The sequence below is a fragment of the Argopecten irradians genome, chromosome 2 (assembly GCF_041381155.1).
Source record: "Argopecten irradians isolate NY chromosome 2, Ai_NY, whole genome shotgun sequence".
Taxonomy (NCBI): Eukaryota; Metazoa; Mollusca; class Bivalvia; order Pectinida; family Pectinidae; genus Argopecten; species Argopecten irradians.
In genome coordinates, this window is record NC_091135.1 from 19705640 (window position 1) to 19730007 (window position 24368).

A 24368-nucleotide genomic window follows, 5' to 3' on the forward strand; every position below is an offset into this window, starting at 1 on the left:
GGTCGGCCATCTTGTTGACCGATCAGTCCCAAAATGCAATATGCACAACTGGGGTCCTAGGGGAACCTACATATGAAATTTGAGAAAGATCCCTTCAGTGCTTTCTGAGAAATAGCGGTAACAAACTTTAACTATCAAAATCCAAGATGGCTACCTGGCGGCCATCTTGTTGACCGATCAGTCCCAAAATGCAATATGCACAACTGGGGTCCTAGGGGAACCTGCATATGAAATTTGAGAAAGATCCCTTCAGTACTTTCTGAGAAATAGCGGTAACAAACTTTAACTATCAAAATCCAAGATGGCTACCTGGCGGCCATCTTGTTGACTGATCAGTCCCAAAATGCAATATGCACTACTAGGGTCCTAGGGGAACCTACATATGAAATTTGAGAACAATCCCTTCAATACTTTCTGAGAAATAGCCGTAACAAACTTTAACTATCAAAATCCAAGATGGCTGCTTGTCGGCCATCTTGTTGACCGATCAGTCCTAAAATGTAATATGCAGAACTAGTGTCCTAGAGGAACCTACATAAGAAATTTGAGAACAATCCCTTCAATACTTTCTGAGAAATAGCGGTAACAAACTTTAACTATCAAAATCCAAGATGGCCACCGGTCGGCCATCTTGTTGACCGATCAGTCCCAAAATGCAATATGCACAACTAGGGTCCTACAGGAACCTACATATGAAATTTGAGAAAGATCCCTTCAGTACTTTCTGAGAATTAGCGGTAACAAACTTTAACTATCAAAATCCAAGATGGCGGCTGGTCGGCCATCTTGTTGACCGAGTCAGTCCCAAAATGCAATATGCAACTAGGGTCCTACGGGAACCTACATATGAAATTTGAGAAAGATCCCTTCAATACTTTATGAGAAATAGCGGTAACAAACTTTAACTATCAAAATCCAAGATGGCTGCCTGGCGGCCATCTTGTTGACCGATCAGTCCCAAAATACAATATGCACAACTAGGGTCCTAGGGGACTTCACAAGAAATAGACCGTTATCACTGATTTTTTTTTATGTTGGTTTGTTTATATTATCCGTGTTGTATCGCCTTAAGGTCAAGGCCATTTATTCGAACATTTAATTAACACAACCCTTTCTAAACCATGGCTATTATCAAATCTCTGACCATATCAAGTATTTCGAATAAGTTTCCTCAAACTTAAGAATATCGCCTGCGTTAAGTCGGAAGACAGACGCTACATCAAGGATATTTCAGCACAATTTCTCCAACACAGACCAATAATCGATTGCAATCCTATCATGTCAACTTAACAATTTTGAATTGTGACCAATAACACTTAATCGCACAATATCGCTAAAACATTTGGTGAATTAACCTTTCTTTTTGTTGGCCTCAGTGTATGAGAAGCCTGCTGCTTGGCCAGTTTGCCGTCCGAAGGCTCCATACAAATTGGGTCCTACTTTGTTGGCGCCACCCTTATTGATGGTATGACATTGGGCACACTTCTGAATGAAAACCTTCTTGCCCTTGTCAACGTCTCCCCTATAAAATTGGAATAAGTTTTAAAGCCTATGGCTACATCATCATCATTTTTTTCATTCCTCAAAACTGAGATAAAGATTAAATACAAGGTAAATATAATTATTATAAAAGCTGTTCAAACAAACTTAAGCTGCATCGTTGGCTGTGAGAATGCTGTAACAATCAGTGTCTGGACATTTACTGACTTCGTGGGTACGTCATTTTCACCAAATCACGTTTATTTTATAGTTATGACCATTGTTTTGCTATCAAGAATCTCTTCCAAGATGGTTGCATACAGAAGAACAATGTATACGGTCATGATATAAAATTATGACATTCATTCATTAAAACTTACCTATAATTGACATTTTTGCCGTCTACACTTCTCGTAGTAACTCCGTAAAACCGATATGGTACCGCCTATCACATTCTTTTACCCACGATCAAGCAGTAATTCTGGGTTAAGTTATTTCTAGAATACTTAGGGTAAATCTGGACGTCTAAGGCGTGTGTTGACTTCAACTAATGGTTTTGTCAATATGCACTGTCCTTATTACGTTCTTGCCATACATTAATTTCTAGTATCTCATGATTACCGTTTAAGTTTATAACTGGCTTCAAAATTGGCCAATTAAGCAAATTATCTCTATTTTTCTGATTTTTTGGGGGTCAAGAAAAACACTTTCCTATATTTTTTTACTTGTGTCAACTTTTTTTCTGCTATAAAGCAACGTCAGATTTTTATGAAAAACAAAGAAAAAATTCTGTTGCAATTATTTTGGGGCAACATTTTGAGGTACTTATGTCGTGACAAGAAGAGGCTCCACTGACTGGGGTAGCGGGAAATTTGATTTGGTACTAGCGATTACAGTATACATTACATGTTGGCTTAAAAATAACAGAAAACGGAAATATAAATGCTAACGCTCGTTATTCGATTCGTCTGCAATCCTGGGAGAATTATAGGACCATAAATCCCCCAAGAAGGCAATTTAAAGCTAAAATGGACCCACCAGAGTGCCAACGTGTATAGTGCTACACTACAATGTAGAGTATGTTTTTAGTACTTTTACCAATTGGTTTTTATCTAGACCCCTAAAAAGGGTGGGTCAATAATAATATAAACTGTAACTTATTCCGAGATTCCTATGCCTCCTACATGATATCGCGATGAAAATTCTTCTAAACTAAAATATAAATTTCAGCTTTCATATGGAAATCACAACCCTGACAAATTTCGACTGATCTAACATACATTCATACATGTACCTGACCTACATGTACTAACGACCTCTGAATTACTATATTACATTTACGTTCTATTACGAGGTAACAGCCAGGGTCATTTACAAGTAAGTTGCTACCGTGTGTGAAGTGCTAATTTTGGGAGACTCAAGACTGTATTAGTGTTGTCATCTACTAAATTATTTTTTTAATATTATAGTGGAACTCGTGCCATTTTTATAGCCCTATATCACCGACTAAATCATGTTGTCGAAAATCCCAAACACACACCACCCTGTCGCATTATAATGACAATGCACGTACCAGTAGTCCCACTCTCTTTGTGCTTAGCACATTTTAGCAGAGCAGAAACTACAACTTTAAGACTGGTGTCCCTGCAAGGGGACAGAACCCAGAGCCTACATCACAGTGACGAGCGCTCAACGGAATGCCAAAGTGAGGCAATGTCAATGGAGACTAATAGGAAGAAGAAAAAATAAAGAAAAAAAAAACAAGGAATATATCCTAATTTAGTTGCCTTTTATGATCATGCAATAGGAGCTGCATTACTCCAACAATGTTAGAGGTATAGCACGACAAGACACTTTTGATCATTACGTCGTATGCACATCAGAAGTTTCTCAATATTGAGATCTAATATTATTGGATTAGAGCTGCATGTACAATTTTTGTGTCCAAACTGTAACCCATGAAAATTTTGGTCATCGAATTAAACCTATATCAGAATAATTCATTTTACTGATATATAACTTGTCTGTTACAAACCAATCCCCTACAAATCAGGTCAAGGTCATTCATGGTATGGTTTTTATAAATTGTATCTGGTTGAAAAGACAATACACTAATAATCAAATGAGAATTAGCACAACATAGCATTGCTTGCGTTAATTAAAACTCATCTTCATTTTGTGGCTTGTTTTTTTTTTCAAATTGTGTATGGTACGTGTATATTCTTTTTCTTTTTTACAACTTACATTTTAACAAAGTAAAAACACATCAACAGAAAAGAACATTTCTATCTATTTTATTAAAATCTTCACTCAACTTGTACATATCCAATGGAAAGAGATAGAAAAGTATTAACAATTTAGATCTGTAAATGTTGGCCATCCTGTGACATTCGGGGTAAATTTGGTCATGTTTATATAGATCACTGTAAAACAAACATCTTTGTCTCCAGTTCCTTATCCCATACACACACACTTTATAAATCTCATGAAGTTAAAAACATTGTACTAGCATCACAGGCAAATTAACATAATACTTTGGATGTATCCAGTTATTTTGTGATATTGTTTACCAGTAATAGCAATCTGGCATGCCCTTCACTAAAAACAAATGATCTTAAAATCAATATACTTCATGATAAAAACTTTTTAAAATATTCCTGAAGTATTCTTGCAGCAGAATGATGATCAAAGCTTCCACTTGAAAAATTATAGTTTGTTCACTTGATGTTGAATCAACCAGTTTTAACATCTAAAAAATCACTTTATAAATAGTTCAATTGGTTCCTCTAAATATATGTTCATCATGAAGCATCTGAGTTTGACTTGAGGAAAGCAATTAAGTCCTTTCGTTCCTTGACTTTCTTGATGCCAGCAAACACCATCTTTGTTCCGGGGATGTATTTCTTGGGGTTCTCTAAGTACTCAAATAGGGTGTCTTCATTCCATGTGATACCTGTGGACAAAAGAAAACAAATTAAATTAGCTAATTTTGTTCTAGTATGATCATCTCAAATTTACATACATTGTTTATCATCAAAACACAGACTATTCTAAGTTGTTAGGGAGTAAGCCGATGTAGTGATCTTCCCCCACACTGAACTTGGTAATAGTTACTTACATTTAATTATATCACTGCTAGTACAATGGATGTTCAATAAATGAACATTTAAAAATGTAAATTCTCAAGCTTTGACTTTGGAACTTAAAAGAAATATTACTTGAAGGTATATATGTAAGCAAACACAAACCTTTCTTTTTGTTGGCATCAGTGTATGAGAAGCCTGCTGCTTGGCCAGTTTGCCGTCCAAAGGCTCCATACAGATTAGGTCCTACTTTGTTGGCGCCACCCTTATTGATGGTATGACACTGCTCACACTTTTGCTTGAAAATTTTCTTGCCTTTTTCAACATCACCCCTGTAATTAAATTGATAAAAGAAATTTCTGAAATGTCTTCATGTCTAAAAAATTAGTTGGGCAAATCGGAGAAATTATCAAAATTTCTCTTAAAAGGTTGCATTGAAATAAGCTGACAGTACCCCAGATAGATAAGACCTAGAAAGACATCCTCAAAATCTTAACGACTAGCTTGCTTCGCTGTTCGATCAGAAATAAACTACTTTTTAAATGTATCCTTCAATGAATGCAACCTCATTTTTTTTGGCATCCCAAATTTGGATGTTCAATAACGTAACTATACAATTTTCAATATCTTTGAAATATTGAAGTTGTAAAATTCACAAAATGATGCTGGACAACACCCCCCCTCCCCAGTAAAATACCAATTGAAATCTTTAATACAACTGTTATCTGATCTAGTTTGGGTACTTATTGAAATAGGGTACCGTCATCTTCATTTTCTTTAATTATTCAGGAGTTTTGAGATCCCAAAACAACATGGGTAAATATGATCTACTGTTGATTAATCCTGATTTCAGATGATTATGATTTTGCAAAATTCACCCAAAAAGATACCATCACAATCACTGAAGGTTGGACTAATGGATGGTAAATCATACTTTACCCTCATTGTTTTGGGATCTAGAAACTCCTGTAATGCTACATGATATTATGTAAATTTAATCCTTAATTGAAAAACTTACCTTTCATAGAATTTGATGAATAGACTTCTTGCAAAAATTCCGAAATGTTAAAACTCATTACAATGATAGCTGAAGCATGTGTTTCTTATAACAAGTCTAATATACAGGTAGACTCTGGAGTTATGCAACCATCTTGGAGTTATTTAATTAATTTTACGGTATATTCACTTTCGGTAAAGGGGTAAAAAATAACTTTCAGATTTAAAGAAGAATCAATCAAATTCAAATTATCAGATAGAACAGCAAGCTCTACAGTACAGTATATTTCATAGATTCAACAAATGAAAAACAAGATTTCATAATATTGTAAAATTTGATTATGAAACATGTACATTGATTCCTTTCATTTATAAAAGTTCTCATTAAAATGAGAATTTTGTGAACCTTGGTAAACACACCCTATATGTTATGATATTCGAGGTTATCTTGACATTTTCTGTAACCAGCAGAGGCATTGACCTTACCCCAAATAAAACGTCACACGTCACATACATGTACACCATATTATAATGGCTTACTTGAGACGAATCATCAGAGAACGATCTATAGATCTAGATCAGCGGTTTGATAATGCATGGTGTGTTCACCATGAGAATCATATCATCACATTATTCGGAAAAAGCGAATTCAAGGATAAGATAGCCCGAAAGACCTTTAAACAATGAATGACATGCGGTTGCCCTTGAATAACATGCGAAATGCCGGCCAAATATAAAGTGATTTATATCACAAATAGGAATAATATCAACATTGAAGTTAAGTTTAAATGTATACTGTTGTCACTCTTTTGCTATTTTACCAATATGAAGCGTTGATTTAATAGTTCCCATTCATCAAACAGTACTTACATTTTCGCAACGTGTTGCCGCTGGTCTCTCTGAGGATATTCTACCGGTCGAAAAGGACGATTGTTGTGACGTCATAAATAGGAACTTAGGACGATTCCATTTTATGGGTAGATGATCATTTATATAAGAAATAAAATGAAATTACAAATTAATATTTTACCCAAATTCATCCATTCATGATGTCAAACTAACATTTAAAAATAGAAAAAAAATAGAAAGATTTGATAGTAATTGAGTTTTGAAAAACCCACACGTCAAAAATATAACTATTAGTATGCTGGTATTCCCTATGGCGAATGCAATCGACTTTGATACAAAAATCAAAATAGATATAATGCCAGTATTTTATTTCAATTTTATAGCTATGCTTATCAAAACAGTTTTTACAGCTAACTCGGTAATATTAGGCGGAGCAAATTGATTTTCTTTTAAATATATATTATATAACCTTCACCTTTTTGTAATCGATATATTCACTTCCGGTGAGTGTAATCGGGACCAGTCATTGCATCAGGAGATTATGACAAAATAAAAAGAATACTTAATGTACATTATGCATTCATCAATTTGATTGATTGGTCAGCAAAAATATACCATTTGTTTACATGAAGGGCTTAGATTTTTTTTCGTCATCATTATTTTTTTTTTTTTATACTAATTTCCGATGCATTTTGGTTATGTTTGTTAGAGTTGTCTCTCTTCAGTCATAATGATGGCTTTTTCTTACGTTTATTTAGAAGATCTTTCCACGGACAGGAAAATATATATATGTAAAAAGTGTTTATGATAATGAAATGTATCTGTTACTCATAAAAGTTGACGATCGCTAGATTTTTGTAGTTATATAACCAAAAGCAGACACTGTTACATAAACAATGGGGACAACCTACGTCATCGGAAGGGATATCGGGCACACAAAAACAATGAAAAAACGCCCGCTTCAAGATGAAAATCGGCTGAAATTATGACATAAAAGCAATGCATCTTCTAAACCTATCGCGCGTCAAAGACAGTGTATTGTTAGAGACTCTGTGAAACTATAAGATATCGTCAAACTAGCTCAGATAATGCAAACACCTCGACACAATATTTTTCGACAGCAGGGATATCGGTCACATTTTATTCAATAAAACGTAACAAGTTGTAAAAAAATAAATTTTGCTGCCACAAAACCGTCCCATTTACTATTATGTAATATATGACTATTGAAAGAAAATATTTCATTCATTATATCGTCTAGTGGAGAAACATAGACGGTGCTTAATTAGAAATTATGAAAGTGATATCGGTCACACTTAGAACTTTAGGGGTAACGGTCACATGTAGTCGTTATTTACGCATTCATGCAACTCCAGTGGAAAAGCGCCAATACACTTTTATTGAATTTATCTGATCTTGAAAGATGACTTTTTAACCGATTATCAGCAAATGGTTGGCGAGCTATAAAAAACCTTTCCCCCATTGTCATCCATCCGTCTTTTGTTTCTGTTATTTCTCTGAAAGTACTGGAGGGGTTTCATATGTAGATCCAGTTATGTATAAAATATTTCGGGATCAATCAGAAATCGAGATGGAAACACGAAAACATCATTTGTTTCGATACAAATACATGTATTTGCCAGAGAGTATTAAGGATCTATTTTAAATTCCATGTTTAGAAAATCATCTTTCTTGATTCTAATAGTTGAACTTGCTGCTATGGTTCAAATTCCACATGTGAGCATAGTTATGCATATTATATTGGGACCGATCCATTGACACAATGGCCAACTGGTAGTCATCTTTGGTTTTCATATAGGAGTTATTACCCATATTTATGTACTTAATGGACCTTTCTGGAATTTTATAAGTACTATCTCTCTCTCTTTACCATTGTTGTGCATAATGCACAAATTACAGCACGGTAGTCGACAACTTGAAGTTCGTTGCCATGTAGACATACAATTATCAAATATCTTGTCTGATATAGATATTTTGATATTCATTTATGTCATAGGGTTGTATTCATTAATGCTCATTTTTGGGACAGATAATATTACAAAATAATGAATATTTGGCTATCTTGGAAATTTTTTTACTACCACGGTGCTTAATAGCATTCATATACATGTAGACATATTTACTTTTTCACTGCAACCCCACTATTTATACTTACCAAGTGCATTTGACATTCAGGGGTGCATGATCTGCTATCCGCCTATTTTCATGTAACGTCATAATTTTTGTGCCATCGATCACATAAACTATAGTTGTTTCGTCCTTGACGATATTGCTTTTTTCCTTAGATATGCAAATATCTTTAAATGTTATCATACAATTGTTATCAAATGAAAATGCGTCCAGTTGACAATTAGGGGAGCATGAATGCCAACTGGACATCGGCTAATTCAACATGAAGCGCTAAAGATATTGGACCCACATATCAAATTGACTAATTTGCAAATCCAATGGTAGACGTCACGATGTTTCCTGGGCCTCTTGTTATCGACTGATTTGCTTTTATAATTTGTTTGCGTATGATCATTTGTGATATTGTTGTTAAGATATTTTCTATTTACCTTTTCAACCGTTATAGTGTGTTTATTTGTATAAAGCAAATTATTGAGTTGAAAATCTTTGGAGAAACTATCAGTGAACTGTCATGAAGAACTGTACAAACGCTATCAGCTAAAAACCCTCAGTGATCCTGTCTATCTTGTATTCACGTATTTCCGTTGCTTATAGATCAGTGTGGTTTTCCTTTTGTTTACATCGGATGCCTTTACATCTTTAAGTTTTATGTAGTTTCTTATATATTGTCACTGCGAAGTTTTTAAATTATAATTACTTTAACACAGAAACGTACTTCAAAATAGTACAATGGTACTACATGGAGATGTAATTTGTCTTGGTAAGGGTTGCCCCAGTTCCACTTTGCTTCAGCAAGCATTCCACGCAAAGGCAATGCAAGAACAAATGGGTATGTACAAATACATGTATAGACAAAAACAAAACAATATACAGTGTACGAATAACCAAAGTATTCAGCAAAAAATAGTTACGATAATAGTTAATGATGTTTCATGTATCTCGGTAGTATTTCCTCTTGAATGATTAGATAAGGAAAACCAAGCTGCAATATTTCAGCAATCTTTACGAAGCGACAAACCATTTCAAAAACTTTGGATTTGACCGTTACCATGTGAACGACATTCTTTTCAAAAACAAAACGCCAATTATACAGGTACGTCACTTTTGAAGCGGATAAAAATGAACTATAGTTACTACTTGAAATATAAGGTAATTTATATCAGTAAATAACAATAAAGTTACGAAATTTACACTTGACATATTTTCAGTGAATAAAATTGTGACCGATAGCCACGCTGTAAAAACAAAAAACGGACGGATGACGAGCAATGGACGAAAGGCGATTTCAATAGCTCGCCAACCATTTGCTGATAGTGGGTTAAAAGTCGTCTTTCAAGATCAGATAAATTCAATAAAGGTATTTTTTGCGGCGTATCCACTGGAGTAGCATGCTGCTTAAATAACGATTACATGTACAATGCTGTTATATTCAGTTTTAGTTACTTTGGATGTGACCGATACCCCTAAAGTTCTAAGTGTGACCAATATCCCTTTTATAATTTCTAATAAAGCACCGTCTATGTTTCTCCACTAGCAGATATAACGATTGAAATATTTTCTTTCAACATTCATATATTACACTTTAGTAAACGGGACAGTTTTGTGACGGCAAAATTTGTTTATTTACAATTTATAACGTGTTTGTGAAAAAATGTGACCGATATCCCTGCTGTCGAAAAATATTGTGTCGAGGTGTTTGCATTATTTGAGCTAGTTTGACGATTTCTAATAGTTTCACAGAGTCTCTAACAACACACTGTCTTTGACGCACGATAGATTTAGAAGATGCATTGCTTTTATGTGATAATTTCAGCCGCTTTTCATCTTGAAGCGGGCGTTTTTTTCATTGTTTTTGTGTGCCCGATATCCCTTCCGATATATAACCAAAAGCAGACACTGTTACATAAATCATTGCCACACCTACATGTAAGTTATATACAATTACGAAATCACAAAGAATGTCCGAAATTTCCTTGAGGCAAGCTACCCTGTTATCAAACAGCGTTAATCAGGCACATGCGTATATATAGGTACATAATGTTACGTAACCGTAGCCTAAGTCTGGCTGTGATCTATGCGGGTACACAGATCTACATTACGTGTACAGTGGCACAACCAGGAGAATTTATTACGATGCCGGATGATGTTGAGTATATTTAAATCTCTGGTATAATGTACACATTTCCATTAAAAAGTTAAAGTCTAATTATCATATAGCAACAGACTGAACAGAGGCACCACAGCATTCGATTATCAATGTATACTTCTTTGTTTGTTTGAGTTTTACGGTCCATTGACAACTAATTAAAGGCCATTTAGGGCCAAACTACAACCAATGATTGCATCTAAAAGATCGGAATAAAAAAAGCAATTAAGAACCAAAGCACAGATTGTAAATACTGATTTTATAAAAAGATAAAAATAAAAATGCATGGGATAAAATAGTTTTGGTTAAAACACACGAGAAACTCATGCACAATATTGATGAAAAGATGAAATGTTGAGTTGATACAATTTACGAAGATAAGATTATAAAACGTTCATATTTTGTTTAAAATGCCGATCTCTTTGAGATAAATGAAAACACGATTTTGTCTCACGACATAATGAATACTTAATTCTTACATGTATAGTGTATCTAATTATATACACAGGGAAAGGAGCAGATGTTTTATTATGTTTTTATAAAGTTTGGTTTTTGAAAGCATGGGGTTTCTCTTACATTACATGGGAGGGAGTAAAAGATCCAGCTACAGATGTTTAAACCATGGCCTTAATCAGAAGCCTGTATTTATGTCCTAATAGTCTTACATGTGCGCCCGTTTTTCATTATAAGGTACAGGTAATATCAGTGGTGTTAACCTTTCTATGCTATTATGTTATTTTATCAAGAGACATGGATTTATCAGAAACATGAACAAGTTTCAAATAAAGGCGAAGCAACAATGAATGTGGGAAACAGGTTATAGTTAATGTAAAATCACATGTACACATGACACGATTTTAATGATTAAAAACGGTCCATTGGAGAAAATAAAACATAACGCAGCTGTGAACGAATGTTCATGCTTAGGGAATAGTAATTAAATGTGCTTCGGGCGAGTAAGCGTCATCACAGGGACCCATGCATGAATCACGATCAGTTGCATATATTTAAGGCCACAGGGACCCGTAAATCAGTTATATATTGGACTTACACCACATGGCCGGATCAAGGGGGTCAGGCGGCAGATATGAAAATCGGTAGGAGGCGATCATACAAACATATACATAATATAGCTGTACATACGTATCAATAATCTTCATATGGGAATCAAGTGATGACATTTGAACTAAAGAAAATTTATGTGAAATGATTGACTTGTCAGCTGGATGCTGTGTAATGCTATATAATGCTGAATGTCTAAAGATAAATCAAATGGATCCAACCACAGGGCATCGCCTTGTGTTAACCACAGGGATCTGAGAATTAGTTACAGATTATATAATAACGGACCCACCAGAGTGCCCTAAGACCATTTTTAGACATTTTAGAGGTCTAGATTAAAAACGATAAAAATCATACTCTACATGGTACTATATACGAGAAGGGTTGAAACTCACAGACTCAAAATTTCTAATCCGCCTACCTTTACATAGGTGTTAAACTCGTCTGTCAATACACGTCAATATTATATATTGACGTGTATTGACTAGATATTGACATCCATTGACAGACAAGTTTAATACATATGAGCATATGATGGCACGACATCCGTCGTCCATACGTTCGTCAACAATTTTTAAATCGCTACTTGGCATAGATTTAAGTTGTGCACGAATAAAAGCCAATTTTCGCCAACAACGTCCATGATGGAAAGGAACAGGGTTTGTATAAATCTTGACTCTGGTCCTTTGAGTCCGGAAGAACATGTCCAAAAGGGAGAAATACCGGTAAAGGTCACGAAGTTCTGCGTGAATTGTAACAACATTTGATAATAAACATCCTTTGGAGAAGGAAAACAGATTTTCCTAAATCTTGGTTCCGGCACTTGCAATGTCCTCCAATGGGGGAACAGAAGGCATTTCTTTCCACCACTTCTAGTCATAAATTTATACATGGACCGTAATTCGTTCTGATTGAAACATTGCTGGGTAAAGGGAAACAGAGTTTGTAGATATTTTGGCCTTGACCCTAGAAAAAGGAGAGGCGGGACCCAATAGGGAAAAATAGAGATAATTACTTGAAATCACTACTAGTAATCGAAGCTCTACATGAGTTGTAATTAAATTTGGCAAGAAGCAAGAAACATCATTGGGGAAATGGTTCGGAAGGGGAAGGACAGAGTTTCTGTCAATTTTGGCCCTGAATCTTTTTGAAAAGTAGTGGTGTGGTCCAATAGAACTTGTAACATTGCTTGGTTTAACAAACCAGGTGAGCGATACAGGTCCACTGCGTCTCTTGTTAACTTGCAGTCTGCTGCCTATGTGGATTAAAATAATTGAATCCATGTGTCCATCACAAGATATACCGATTGTCACGAGTTTGACATAGCAGATAAAAAGGGCAAACAATGTTAATTATCAGCTAATATTTGACCGTAGAGCATATCACGATAGTGTAGAATATGCAGTTGTCAAATTTGATAAAATGTATACCTAATGAATAGCTTGCGATGTGTGGCGATTGAAATGCTTATTTTTTCAGTCCTTTATTTCTATTAAAAAAAACAATCAAGTAATTAACCGATCGCCAAACTCCACACACATTCTTTAACACAAAGAAAATGATGAGAACCAAAAAATGCTCTTCGGTAGCCAAGGGTTACGATCCGCCGCCTCCTCTTCCAATGTATAGCCGTCTCAATGTAAATCCATTGACGTTTGGAAAATTTCCATTGCAAGGATGTTTTAGAGATGTTTTTGACAGACATAACAGTTATTATCTCAGCTTTCTGTTGTCTGGGTATGGTAGGATCATAGTCCTGTGTCTCGGACTGATCTGATCTATTTATCATTATCAATGTTGATAATTTGCTTGGCCTCACTATTATCACTGCGGTGTAACTGTTATCTATATACACTCGCATATGACATATGCACTGTGCGTATAACATGACAGTGTGGTATGTGATTTTTTAATTCAAATTTTAAAATGAGTTGCTGTTGAATTTGCTACCATCGTTGATGTTTTCTCACGAACTAGAATGCTGTGTTAGATCTTGATCCGTCTAATTCAATCCCACCGTTGCCACAAATTTGAAGAGATGTTGTACAGATGCCTTCTTCTGGCTGTGGTGACAATCGTCATGCACGTGTCAGATGTCCAGGCACAATGTACAATGATTGACACATGTTCATGTTTCATGCCAGATGGAAACATAGTGGATATTTCTACATTAGGAGATAATAGTGGATTCGCCAAGTAAGTCTCGGCCAATGATCAAAGGTTCGGTTAAACTGCTATTGACATGAAGTTGTTTACATCACATATATAAACAAACCCATGATTCCCAATGAAAATGCTTAATTACTACTGCAGCAATTGACTTGCTTGGAATACTAATGAAGGTGGTAGTTACACCCCATGTTGTTTTTATTAATTGGTAAAACATGTAATTTGAAATCTTATGAAGAAAGGTTTGAACTAAAACTTTTGTTTTTTTTTCCTGCTTTTTGTCGTATCGACAGCTAAGATCAGTTTTGACGATATATTCCATGTCATACATGTTTGTGGTGTACGTGAGTCTTTGTCAGCTATGGCCATTCGTGGTATGTCTCATTGTGATAGCTTGACACTTGCCTACTTTACTGTGCTATCTAACGTACAAGGGGAGATCCATCCATGGCCATGAACATAGAAACCCTAGTGTTGTAACAGTGACCAAGGGGAACAGATCTCACTACAATTTACGATTTTTTGTTTAGATTTTTCGCACTTCCTGGTCCTGATGGATTTTATTATTCACTGAATCTGTGCTTCCCATTCAACGAAGGGTCTTGTTCGGGAGCTGCCGTAAGTATTAATCAATAGACAAGACTCTAGGCGTCTCGCACCGATCCATTTCCCCGCAAAAACGCAAACCGTTTCGGAAAGGATCTGAATCAGAATGTGACGAAGAATTTCCCCTTATCAGTGGTTCAGAATCACAGAGATTTCATTGAAGAGAGTTACTTGAACTGGTTTACTATACGTCTTACGGAGTGGAAAAAATTAAAAGAACATATCCAAGTTATCTTTTGTTTCTGCACGTGTTTTACAGGGATGTCAGACGTCAGCGGATTTTTTAAATACGTTCCAGATCGGGGACGCTAGCTCGGTGATGTTCACTACAGATCCCACTAACAACGTACATGTACTGTATACATCGCCTACGGACGACGGCAGAATCAGGCAAGTATTATGTCATCATTAGGTATATACGTCATCAGCAGACGGTGACGTCTCTTTCACCGATTAGTTGGACTACAAAATGTAATCGACGGTATAAATGTGCTAATTGATTCTTCTTCGTCTTTGATAAAGTACTAATTGGAAATACAAGAACTCATCTTTGCGCTAAGGTGTGCAAACGCTAAAATTTTACTGCGCCAATATATGTACATTTACATTGATAATGTAAGTATGACGTCATTACTTAGGCCGCGGCATTACGAATAGACGATGTCTGATTTGAATAATTATGGTGTCATTATCTATGTATTCAAGTACGTTTCGTACGTAGAATTTACATATTTCGTCATGTATTACATCATCATTTCTACGTTATCAAGTCGACGGCGACATATTCTAATTAGCATGACGTTTTATCCCTTCATATTGCACGATTATGAGTAATCTTTAATTCCATAAGCGCAGTGTTGGAATCATCCAGGTAATAAAGATCCCTGTAATTTTCTTAACAGAACTACTGACGTTACGTTGCAGTGTGACCCGAATTCAATAAGCCCCAACATCCAGGTGTTTGGGGAACAAGGCTTCAACTCTCTCTTATATGTAAGTAAACTGTAAGACTGACTTTATGAGTTATTTGTTTATACGTCCTCGGATTATCACCTTAAAGCTCAATACATGTAATTTATAGTCGTATTTATATCTGCTGTTTTTCAGACCTTCACCATAATTTCGAACTGTGCATGTCCAGGCGCGTGCAGCAACAATCCCAACCCCAACCCTATTGGTCCTGGAGGTCAGGTGACTGTAGAGGCAGGCATCAGTGCTGGGACTGTTCTTTGTATTATGTACGTATCTACGACTGTGCTTTTTATGCTGACCTTTTTGTCAGAATCTCGTTGTAATTGGGTGTCCACGGTTTCTTTATAATACTTACAATGTACGTCTGTAAACTGTAATTATACAGTTAACTGCACATAATTATAACGAAGAAAAGTTTATAGTCCGCTTAGTAAAGTAACATTTTGAACTTAAGACGTTTTAGGCATTGACTAAGGTGTGATAGCGCAATATGACTATTTGTCCGCTGTACGTTCCAGTGTTATTGCGCAATAACGCGGAACAAAATTATGTTTTATTTTTATATTTACGTTGTGATTAAATCTTGGCACCCCGATATCATTACATATCAATGTTTTAAAGTAAGGATTAACTACTAAATAAAACTGATACCTTTATTATAATGATTGTTTGTAGAGCCATTGTTGGAATTGTCGTGTACGTTGGCGCAGGGATGGCTTATATGCGCGTGAAAAAGCAGGCAACAGGGACCGGTATGGTACCACATAAGGACTTCTGGACTGCAATTCCTGGACTTATTAAGGTAAAGGTCCCCAAGAATTGGTATGTTACTGTACCACACTAGGCCTAAAACTTCTGGGTAATAGTTCATGAACGTAATAAGGTATGGATGATAACGTAATCACACTCTAAATCAGACTTCCGGTAAATATTACGATATTGGCCGAAAGATAATGATATGCATGTACTCGGCAAACATCGGGAATTCTATATCGTTATTAAAGAACCACGTCGTTTTGGTACATTGTATCTCGAAACTGACAGAAACTAAACAGTATGTGTATTTTCTTTGACAGGAAGGATGTGTTTTTACTTACCAGAAGATCCGCGGAAAGATATCTGGGAAGGAGTACGCTGCTATTTAACTTTACTGAATTCATTAGTCATGTTTCACAAAGTGTAAACGTCAAGAATATTTTACCTGACAATACATTTCTCTTTATTAGAGGCGCACATTTTACTCAGTTTTAATCGCTTGCGCCAATTGATGTTCTCCTATTCTCAGATGATACTTGTGTCAGCTTCCTCCTGGCTGACGACAATGACTAGGATTGGGATTTGCCTTCGGACGTCCGAGTGCATTCGTATAAAATAACATTAATGGAACAAGACAACTACGATCACAATTATATTTTCTAATGAACATAAATCTTATTGTAAATAAAGATAAAACTATATTGATATATTCGTTTTGTTTATAACATTTGAAATTAAAATGGTTATGCTCATACAAAGTGGAAAGCACGGCAATGCAGTAAGGCAACAAAAAATGTAACGATGAGCTCGGTTCGGGTGGATTTGATTCCCAGATTTGAGATTGTTTGAGATATGGTGCGGGTTGCATACAGCACTTTCCAACTTTGTCGCCATTTTGTTATGGACTCCCACTAGCCTAAGATAGTCGGCTGAAGGTTTTGACTTAATAATAGGATTGCAATCACCGACCTGTCTCTTTAAGATGGTAATCTCACATACCCGCCGAAAAATTAGAAAAAAAAATCAAAACATCCACATTTCATAAAAAGTACACAAATATGCACGTTGCATGTAGGAGAGGTCTCTAGCATGTTAGGGGATGTAATTACTTTATATATATATATATCTTTGTCGGCATACACAATGAACAAGTAGTGCCAAAGACAAAATACTTGTACATCACAACAAATCATAATTCTTACACTGCTAATGCTATAACACTACAGGCAACCCTGTCGTCTCACTTCCCTAAAAACCGGTAGGCCAGAGCTAAAATGACATAGTTATACATTTTCACAAAATATCTTTTATTCTGTTATTTTTCCTTCACTTCTTTGCTCCTTCCAGCTTTAATTAAAGTAACAACTAGTAAAAAGCCCTGCATCGGATTACAAATATATCTCTATCTTTACATGTATATAACGTTTTTCGATACATTTTCAAAAGCTTTTAAAATACGTGATATGTACATATGTATTAAATTTAATATAAATGGACGCAATACGTGTTTCTGTCATAAGCAAGGTTATGTTGATTGGCTCTTTTGCCATCAATTAGCTGTGGCAGAAAATTATTTAGGGAAAATTACGCGGGAAAAAATGACGTAGCGCCACGCGTTATTTTTGGGAGAATGTATTGTTCATGACGTCGACATTTGTGTTAAAACGTCACAATATTGTTTACACAAGTTTCCACACCAATCCCACAAGTGAGCATTTTTTTTTATGAAAAATGCATTTTTTATTTAGCATTTTGAAAATAACCGATATCTACAGAGAAAATACTGCTATATTTCACAGTGCGGTAAATTGTGAGGAAATGGAAAGCTTGTCATGAAAATCTGCTACTTTCTCTTGATATTATTTCTTGGATGTACTCGAGGATTTGAAGACGAATCTGGTTCTATCCCGTGTTTTCCAAAGTGTCCGTTATCGGATGAAGGTCGACGTTTTTGCGATTCGCTTTTGGTATTGGAGCCATGCGTTGATCTCGTCAAAATACAGTAAGTATAGCATGACGTAATAGACGTAACATATGTAGGGATGGATGAGTGAGGGGGGGGTGGTGGTGGTGGTGGTGGTGGTGGTGGGGGGGGGTAATCAGTCAGACACCTATAGGGGGGGGGGGGGGGGTAATCAGTCAGACACCTATAGAAAAACTATGAAAATTACCTTAGAAAATACAAATACAATCCAACTGGGGTAGCGTCATTTAGTTTCTATAAACTATAAAAAGAACAGACGAAAGAAATGCACAGGAACAAAATATTATGTGTGGGTATATTATATACATTGCGCTTTTGCTACAGGAGAGATGACGCCGTTAATACGTGCAGCTGTGAGTGGTCAGAAGTGTTAAGTCACCCCGGGTACGTCCAATTCCCAGGAAACTCGGATTGTCTGCTCTACTCGCTTAAAACATGTGGTCAGTATATGCATGAATTCGTAATACGAGTTACCTTTCTTGTCACAGAATAAAAATGTCATCAGTGGAGTTGTATTAGCTTATTCGAATTATTATTATTATTATTTGCAGACGAAAAGATACGTCATTCACGAGACACAACAGATTATTCCTTCGATAATTTCGTTCTGGAAATACAAAAGGAGAACTCCCGGATAGAAAAATTAACGGACGAAACAGAGAAACGTTATGCTAAGGTTCGATTGGCGAATGCTGTACGTGACGTAATCCGCGTGATAAGACAACTTGAAGACAGAACTAAAGGTTTGTCCCTTAAAATACTGTTAAATTTCCCTTATTTCCTAGCATCACCTAAAATAAGGCTATTATTCATAAGTCTTTATATATGTATAAATGCAATGACCCTTCTCGAAAAGGAGTAATGCATGTAAATATTACGATAACAGTATGGCGTTCGAACGCAACGATCACACGTTCATACGCAAAAGTATTGCGTTCATAGATTCATAAATTTTGCTCACATCCGTTTCCAGCCACATACTTTTTAGGCTTCACGTTCGCCTTTTCTCTAGTCTTGGATTAATATCATCGTACTGTTTTCTTTTAAATTTCATCAAATAGCAAGAACAGAAATATCTGGTGTAAAGTCTTCGAAGAATGCAAAGAAACTCGTAAATACGGAACCAAAGGGATTTCCTGATTTTAGGATTATGGCAGGTAATTAAACATAACACTTATACTTGGACATTACGTTGCAACGTCTGGAAACAAAACCTATTTCAATATTCGCATTTCACATAGTATAATGACATGTTTAAATTTTAGACAACTGATTATATACATTGCTAGCAAACATTTACCGCCCAATGGTAAATCAATACCAACACATGTTGGTAAAGAATGACTATACTGGTAATTTCTTTGATTGGAAATATTGTGCAATGTGTTGATTTACGGTTTTAGTTGATGAGAATTATACCACAAAACCGATAGACAATGAATATCTACTATCAAATCAACTTCACTGTAAAAGTCTAAATAATCCTATTTTCACCTTTCATGTAAAAGGTTCACCCATCAGTATGCGCTGCTTTGTAGTTGATACAGCTTTGTCTGAGATGTCCGAGGTGGAACATTAATAATATCTATACCTTATCCTATGTTTCAGGTGGCTGGAGAACGCCCAAAACAACCACGACGAAAAAGGTACATTGACTCATGAATCTGAACTCCATCTAGTCGTCAAAAATTAGTCCGTTTAGTGGGCCAGGTTTCTGTTTCACTAAACGGACTAACTTTTGGCCTAACTTAGGCTCGACTCAACGATTTAGTCCAAAAGTTAGTCAGTACTAAGTTCCGTTTCATCAAGCAGCCTACGACCGGTCGTAAGTGGGCGACGGACTAAGATTTGGACTAAGTTACGAAGGACGTAAGCATGCGCACTGCTTGCTTTCAGTTCAAACGCGCGCACATTTGTAGTGGTGTCTTTTATCTTAGCTAAAAAACATGATAAAAGTGATTATGAAGATAAAAAAAAAGCAAAATAACATCTTTTTCGATCGTATTAAAGGTTTATTCTATTTCAAAAAACAAGGGGATTTACCCACTCGTGTTAAAAGGGCGATTCTTATCTTTTATTAATATTTTTATGGACATATTGAATGCATATTAATGAGTCTGTTGAGTGCGAAAGCGACATTTTCGAATGCGGACACAACACTGTAAGCACACCATGAAAAATGTAGTATGGAGACAAACTAGTACATATATGGTTTTTGCGCGCAAATAGATTGTCTTCGCATGCAAAAATTATACTTTTACACTCGAAACTACTGCGTTCGCACGAAAATGTTTTGTAAATGCATGTATTGGTATTGCGTTTTCACGTTTTAGTTTGTCATAGATATTGCTCTCAATGCAAAACTTGTGCGTTTCCGCGCAATAATTTATTTTTCATGTGCTTTTCTAGGCATCATAACATAAAAGCATAATTAATACACATGACCGTGTTTGGTGCATGGCGTTTTGATATAGGGTAGTGTGGCATCACTATAAAGAATGCAATAGTTCTGAGACGTTATCATAAGAAGACAATACGACGCTCCACCCTAGAACTAATACATACCTGACATATCGCTGACATGTATGTCAATGTCCTCCCTTCAATGGTAAAACCTAACAGGATTTACATAAAACGACCAACTTAAAAACACTAAAAACTTCATTTTAAATTAGGTTTATTTTTATACAGCCCCGTGTGAAAATGACCCCACTGAAGAACGACAAGAGGTTCCACATCGCCATGTTCGCGTCGGCTGTGTTCCTGTTCCTGGTTGTCGTCATTCTCTGTCTTCTGGCTAAGGTAGGGGCTTTAACGTTGTCGCATTCTATCTAAGGCAGTCATATTTAATGTCGACATGTAGCCTAAGAACTCGAAGCCGGTCATGAAAAACTGAGCTAAAAGACTGACTTTATTTGTGTCTGTAGCCTCGTTTTCACAGACTTTTCATTTGATAACTTAAAGGTCAATGATTCAAGAACATTCCTTAACTTTAAGGAATTCATTTAAGGACAATTCTTATGTTAAAGAGCTTTCTTACATTACGTTATATTTTCCTAATGAAAAGAAAAAATTTAAGTTAAGGAATTCCTTCAAATTAAGGAATGTTTGTGAAACTGGGCTCTGGTCGTTGTTGCTGTAGACAGTAGATCTGTTTCTATGTAAAGTATAATCGGGGTGATCAAATCACTACTCCATTTGGTGCTTATTTTCCTGCAAACCTCATTCTGTATTGCATGGTGATATCGTTATTGACGTTGCCAGTAAACCTTGACCTTGTTGGAATTGTATGACCAGATTTTAGAGATTAGAAGATGACTTGGTTACAGATTAAAACAGATCGGTCTGGAGTTAACATGGATATAGTTGGAGACCTTGACCTTGACAGACGACAATTTTACAGACCCACCTGGAGGTAAGGATAAGTTTCAAAACCGATATCTTAATCTCAAAGAAAACTTAAAACATATTTCATATATATCAGTGAGCAATAACGATTTTAATTTTCGATACGTTGCTTAGCTTTCTAAGTCTTTCGATACGTTAAGCCACAACTCTTACGATATAAGTGTGTAATTGTGGCGTACGTGTTAATTATAACTAACATAAAGACCTTTCCTTTGTTTCTCACCTGACAACCCATAAATACCTTTCGTTTGTTGTTTACCTGAGAGCCCATAAATACCTTTCTTTCGTTGTTTACCTGACAACCCATAAATACCTTTCTTTCGTTGTTTACCTGACAACCCATAAATACCTTTCTTTCGTTGTTTTACCTGACAACCATAAATACCTTTCTTTGTTGTTTACCTGACAACCCATAAATACCTTTCCTTTCGTTGTTTTACCTGACAACTCATAAATACCTTTCCTTTGTTTTTCACCTGACAACCCATAAATACCTTTCTTTCGTTGTTTTCCTGACAACTCATAAATACCTTTCCTTTGTTTTCACCTGACAACCCATAAATACCTTTCTTTCGTTGTTTCCTGACAACTCATAAATACCTTTCCTTTGTTTACCTGACAACCCATAAATACCTTTCCTTTGTTGTTTACCTGACAACCCATAAATACCTTTCCTTTGTTGTTTACCTGACAACCCATAAATACCTTTCCTTTGTTGTTTACCTGACAACCATTAATACCTTTCCTTTGTTTTACCTGACAACCATAAATACCTTTCCTTTGTTTTTACCTGACAACCATAAATACCTTTCCTTTGTTGTTTACCTGACAACCCATAAATACCTTTACCCTTTGTTCCTTTTTACCTGACAACCCATAAATACCTTTCCTTTGTTGTTTACCTGACAACCCATAAATACCTTTCCTTTGTTTTCACCTGACAACCCATAAATACCTTTCCTTTGTTTTTACCTGACAACCCATAAATACCTTTCCTTTGTTGTTTCACCTGACAACCCATAAATACCTTTCCTTTGTTGTTTACCTGACAACCCATAAATACCTTTCCTTTGTTGTTTACCTGACAACCATAAATACCTTTCCTTTGTTGTTTACCTGACAACAACCCATAAATACCTTTCCTTTGTTGTTTACCTACCCATAAATACCTTTCCTTTGTTGTTTACCTGACAACCAATAATCTTTTTTGTTTACCTGAAACCCATAATACCTTTCCTTGTTGTTTACCTGACAACCCATAAATACCTTTCCTTTGTTGTTTACCTGACAACCCATAAATACCTTTCTTTGTTGTTTACCTGACAGCCCATAAATACCTTTCTTTCTTGTTTACTGACAACCATAAATACCTTTCTTTCGTTGTTTACCTGACAACCCATAAATACCTTCTTTCGTTGTTTTACCTGACTGAACCCATAAATACCTTTCTTTTGACAACCATAAATACCTTTCTTTGTTTACCTGACAACCCATAAATACCTTTCTTTCGTTGTTTACCTGACAACCCATAAATACCTTTCTTTCGTTGTTTACCTGACAACCCATAAATACCTTTCCTTCGTTGTTTACCTGACAACACATAAATACCTTTCCTTCGTTGTTCACCTGACAACACACAAATAACCTTTCCTTCGTCGTTCACCTGACAACACATAAATACCTTTTTTTTTCTTGTTTACCTGAAAACCCATAAATACCTTTCCTTTCCTTGTTTACCTGACAACACATAAATACCTTTCCTTTCGTTGTTTACCTGACAACACATAAATACCTTTCCTTCGTTGTTTACCTGACAACCCATAAATACCTTTCTTTCGTTGTTTACCTGACAACACATAAATACCTTTCCTTCGTCGTTCACCTGACAACACATAAATACCTTTCCTTCGTCGTTCACCTGACAACACATAAATACCTTTATTTCGTTGTTTACTATACGAGCCATAATTACCTTTCTGTCGTTGTTCACCTGACAACCAATAAATACCTTTCTTTCCTTGATTACCTGAAAACACATAAATTCCTTTCTTTCGTTGTTTACTATACGACCCATATGACCCATCAGTAACTTTCCCTCCTACAGAATCTTTTTAGACAAACTTCGTCTTCGCTGCAGGGAAAAAGCCGAGGAGAATGCCAGAAGGGGACAACCAAGCAGAAACCTGTTACCTCCTCATAAGGTCAGTGTGGAGCTCTGTTAAATAATGCGTGATCATTTAATCTTTATCGACTCAACTTTACTAAACTCGGTCAGAGAAATTCAACAGCAGTCATAAATCAACACGGCTGATATCGGTGCTTGATTTGTTAGTGATCTTCTTCATGTTTGACTATTTTTTTAATTTGTCTGACCGATGGTTAGTTTGGTAAGGATTTCATTATTACATCAGAACCTTGTTTGTATGATTTAGATCGAAAAACCTCCCATGGCGGTTCCATCGAAGACTTCATTAGGAAGAAAGAACTCCAACACTAGTGTAATGGGTAGGGTGGATAAAAAGAGCGACAGTTGTACACTGATATCTGGACTTACACACGGAAACACAGCCGGAAGTGACGTAGAGCTCAACAAGGAGTTCTCGATGTTCAAAACTAATTTCCAAGAAGATTTCAAGTCTTTACTCAATCTCAATGAAGATAAATAGAAGGAAAATGATAATTTACTATGTAGTTTGTTATTATCCTT

General features: G+C 35.8%; 3 protein-coding genes across 5 annotated transcripts in view; 2 read left to right on the plus strand and 1 right to left on the minus strand.

Moving 5' to 3' along the window:
- Positions 1–3757: 3757 nt before the first annotated feature.
- Positions 3758–24368, minus strand: part of LOC138314759 (cytochrome c-like) — a 90939-nt gene continuing 70328 nt past the window's right edge. The window contains exons 1-3 of one of the 2 annotated variants that reach the window (XM_069255255.1): positions 6429–6571; positions 4728–4894; positions 3758–4432 (exon numbers count right to left, since the gene is read on the minus strand). In XM_069255255.1, the coding sequence (XP_069111356.1) occupies positions 4281–4432; positions 4728–4894; positions 6429–6430 (321 nt within the window). In that variant the 5' untranslated portion in view covers positions 6431–6571 and the 3' untranslated portion in view covers positions 3758–4280. Of the gene's footprint in view, positions 4433–4727; positions 4895–6428; positions 6572–24368 lie in introns of those variants that run through there. The other variant, XM_069255256.1, reaches the window with a different exon arrangement.
- Positions 13634–16970, plus strand: LOC138316907 (uncharacterized). The gene is made up of 7 exons (XM_069258553.1): positions 13634–13962; positions 14466–14553; positions 14801–14931; positions 15444–15534; positions 15649–15779; positions 16189–16315; positions 16590–16970. Exons 1-7 carry the CDS (start codon positions 13805–13807, stop codon positions 16656–16658), a joined length of 795 nt encoding a protein of 264 aa, XP_069114654.1. The 5' UTR covers positions 13634–13804; the 3' UTR covers positions 16659–16970.
- Positions 17936–24348, plus strand: LOC138314755 (uncharacterized). Of its 2 annotated transcripts, none has more exons than XM_069255251.1 (9): positions 17936–18271; positions 18578–18693; positions 18805–18996; positions 19315–19410; positions 19862–19899; positions 20945–21055; positions 21583–21668; positions 23766–23862; positions 24094–24348. In XM_069255251.1, the coding sequence occupies exons 1-9, from the start codon at positions 18102–18104 to the stop codon at positions 24325–24327; spliced, it is 1140 nt and encodes a 379-aa protein (XP_069111352.1). In that variant the 5' UTR covers positions 17936–18101; the 3' UTR covers positions 24328–24348. The 2 variants fall into 2 exon arrangements, with proteins under 2 accessions (XP_069111352.1, XP_069111353.1); XM_069255252.1 differs by having other exon boundaries at positions 23799–23862.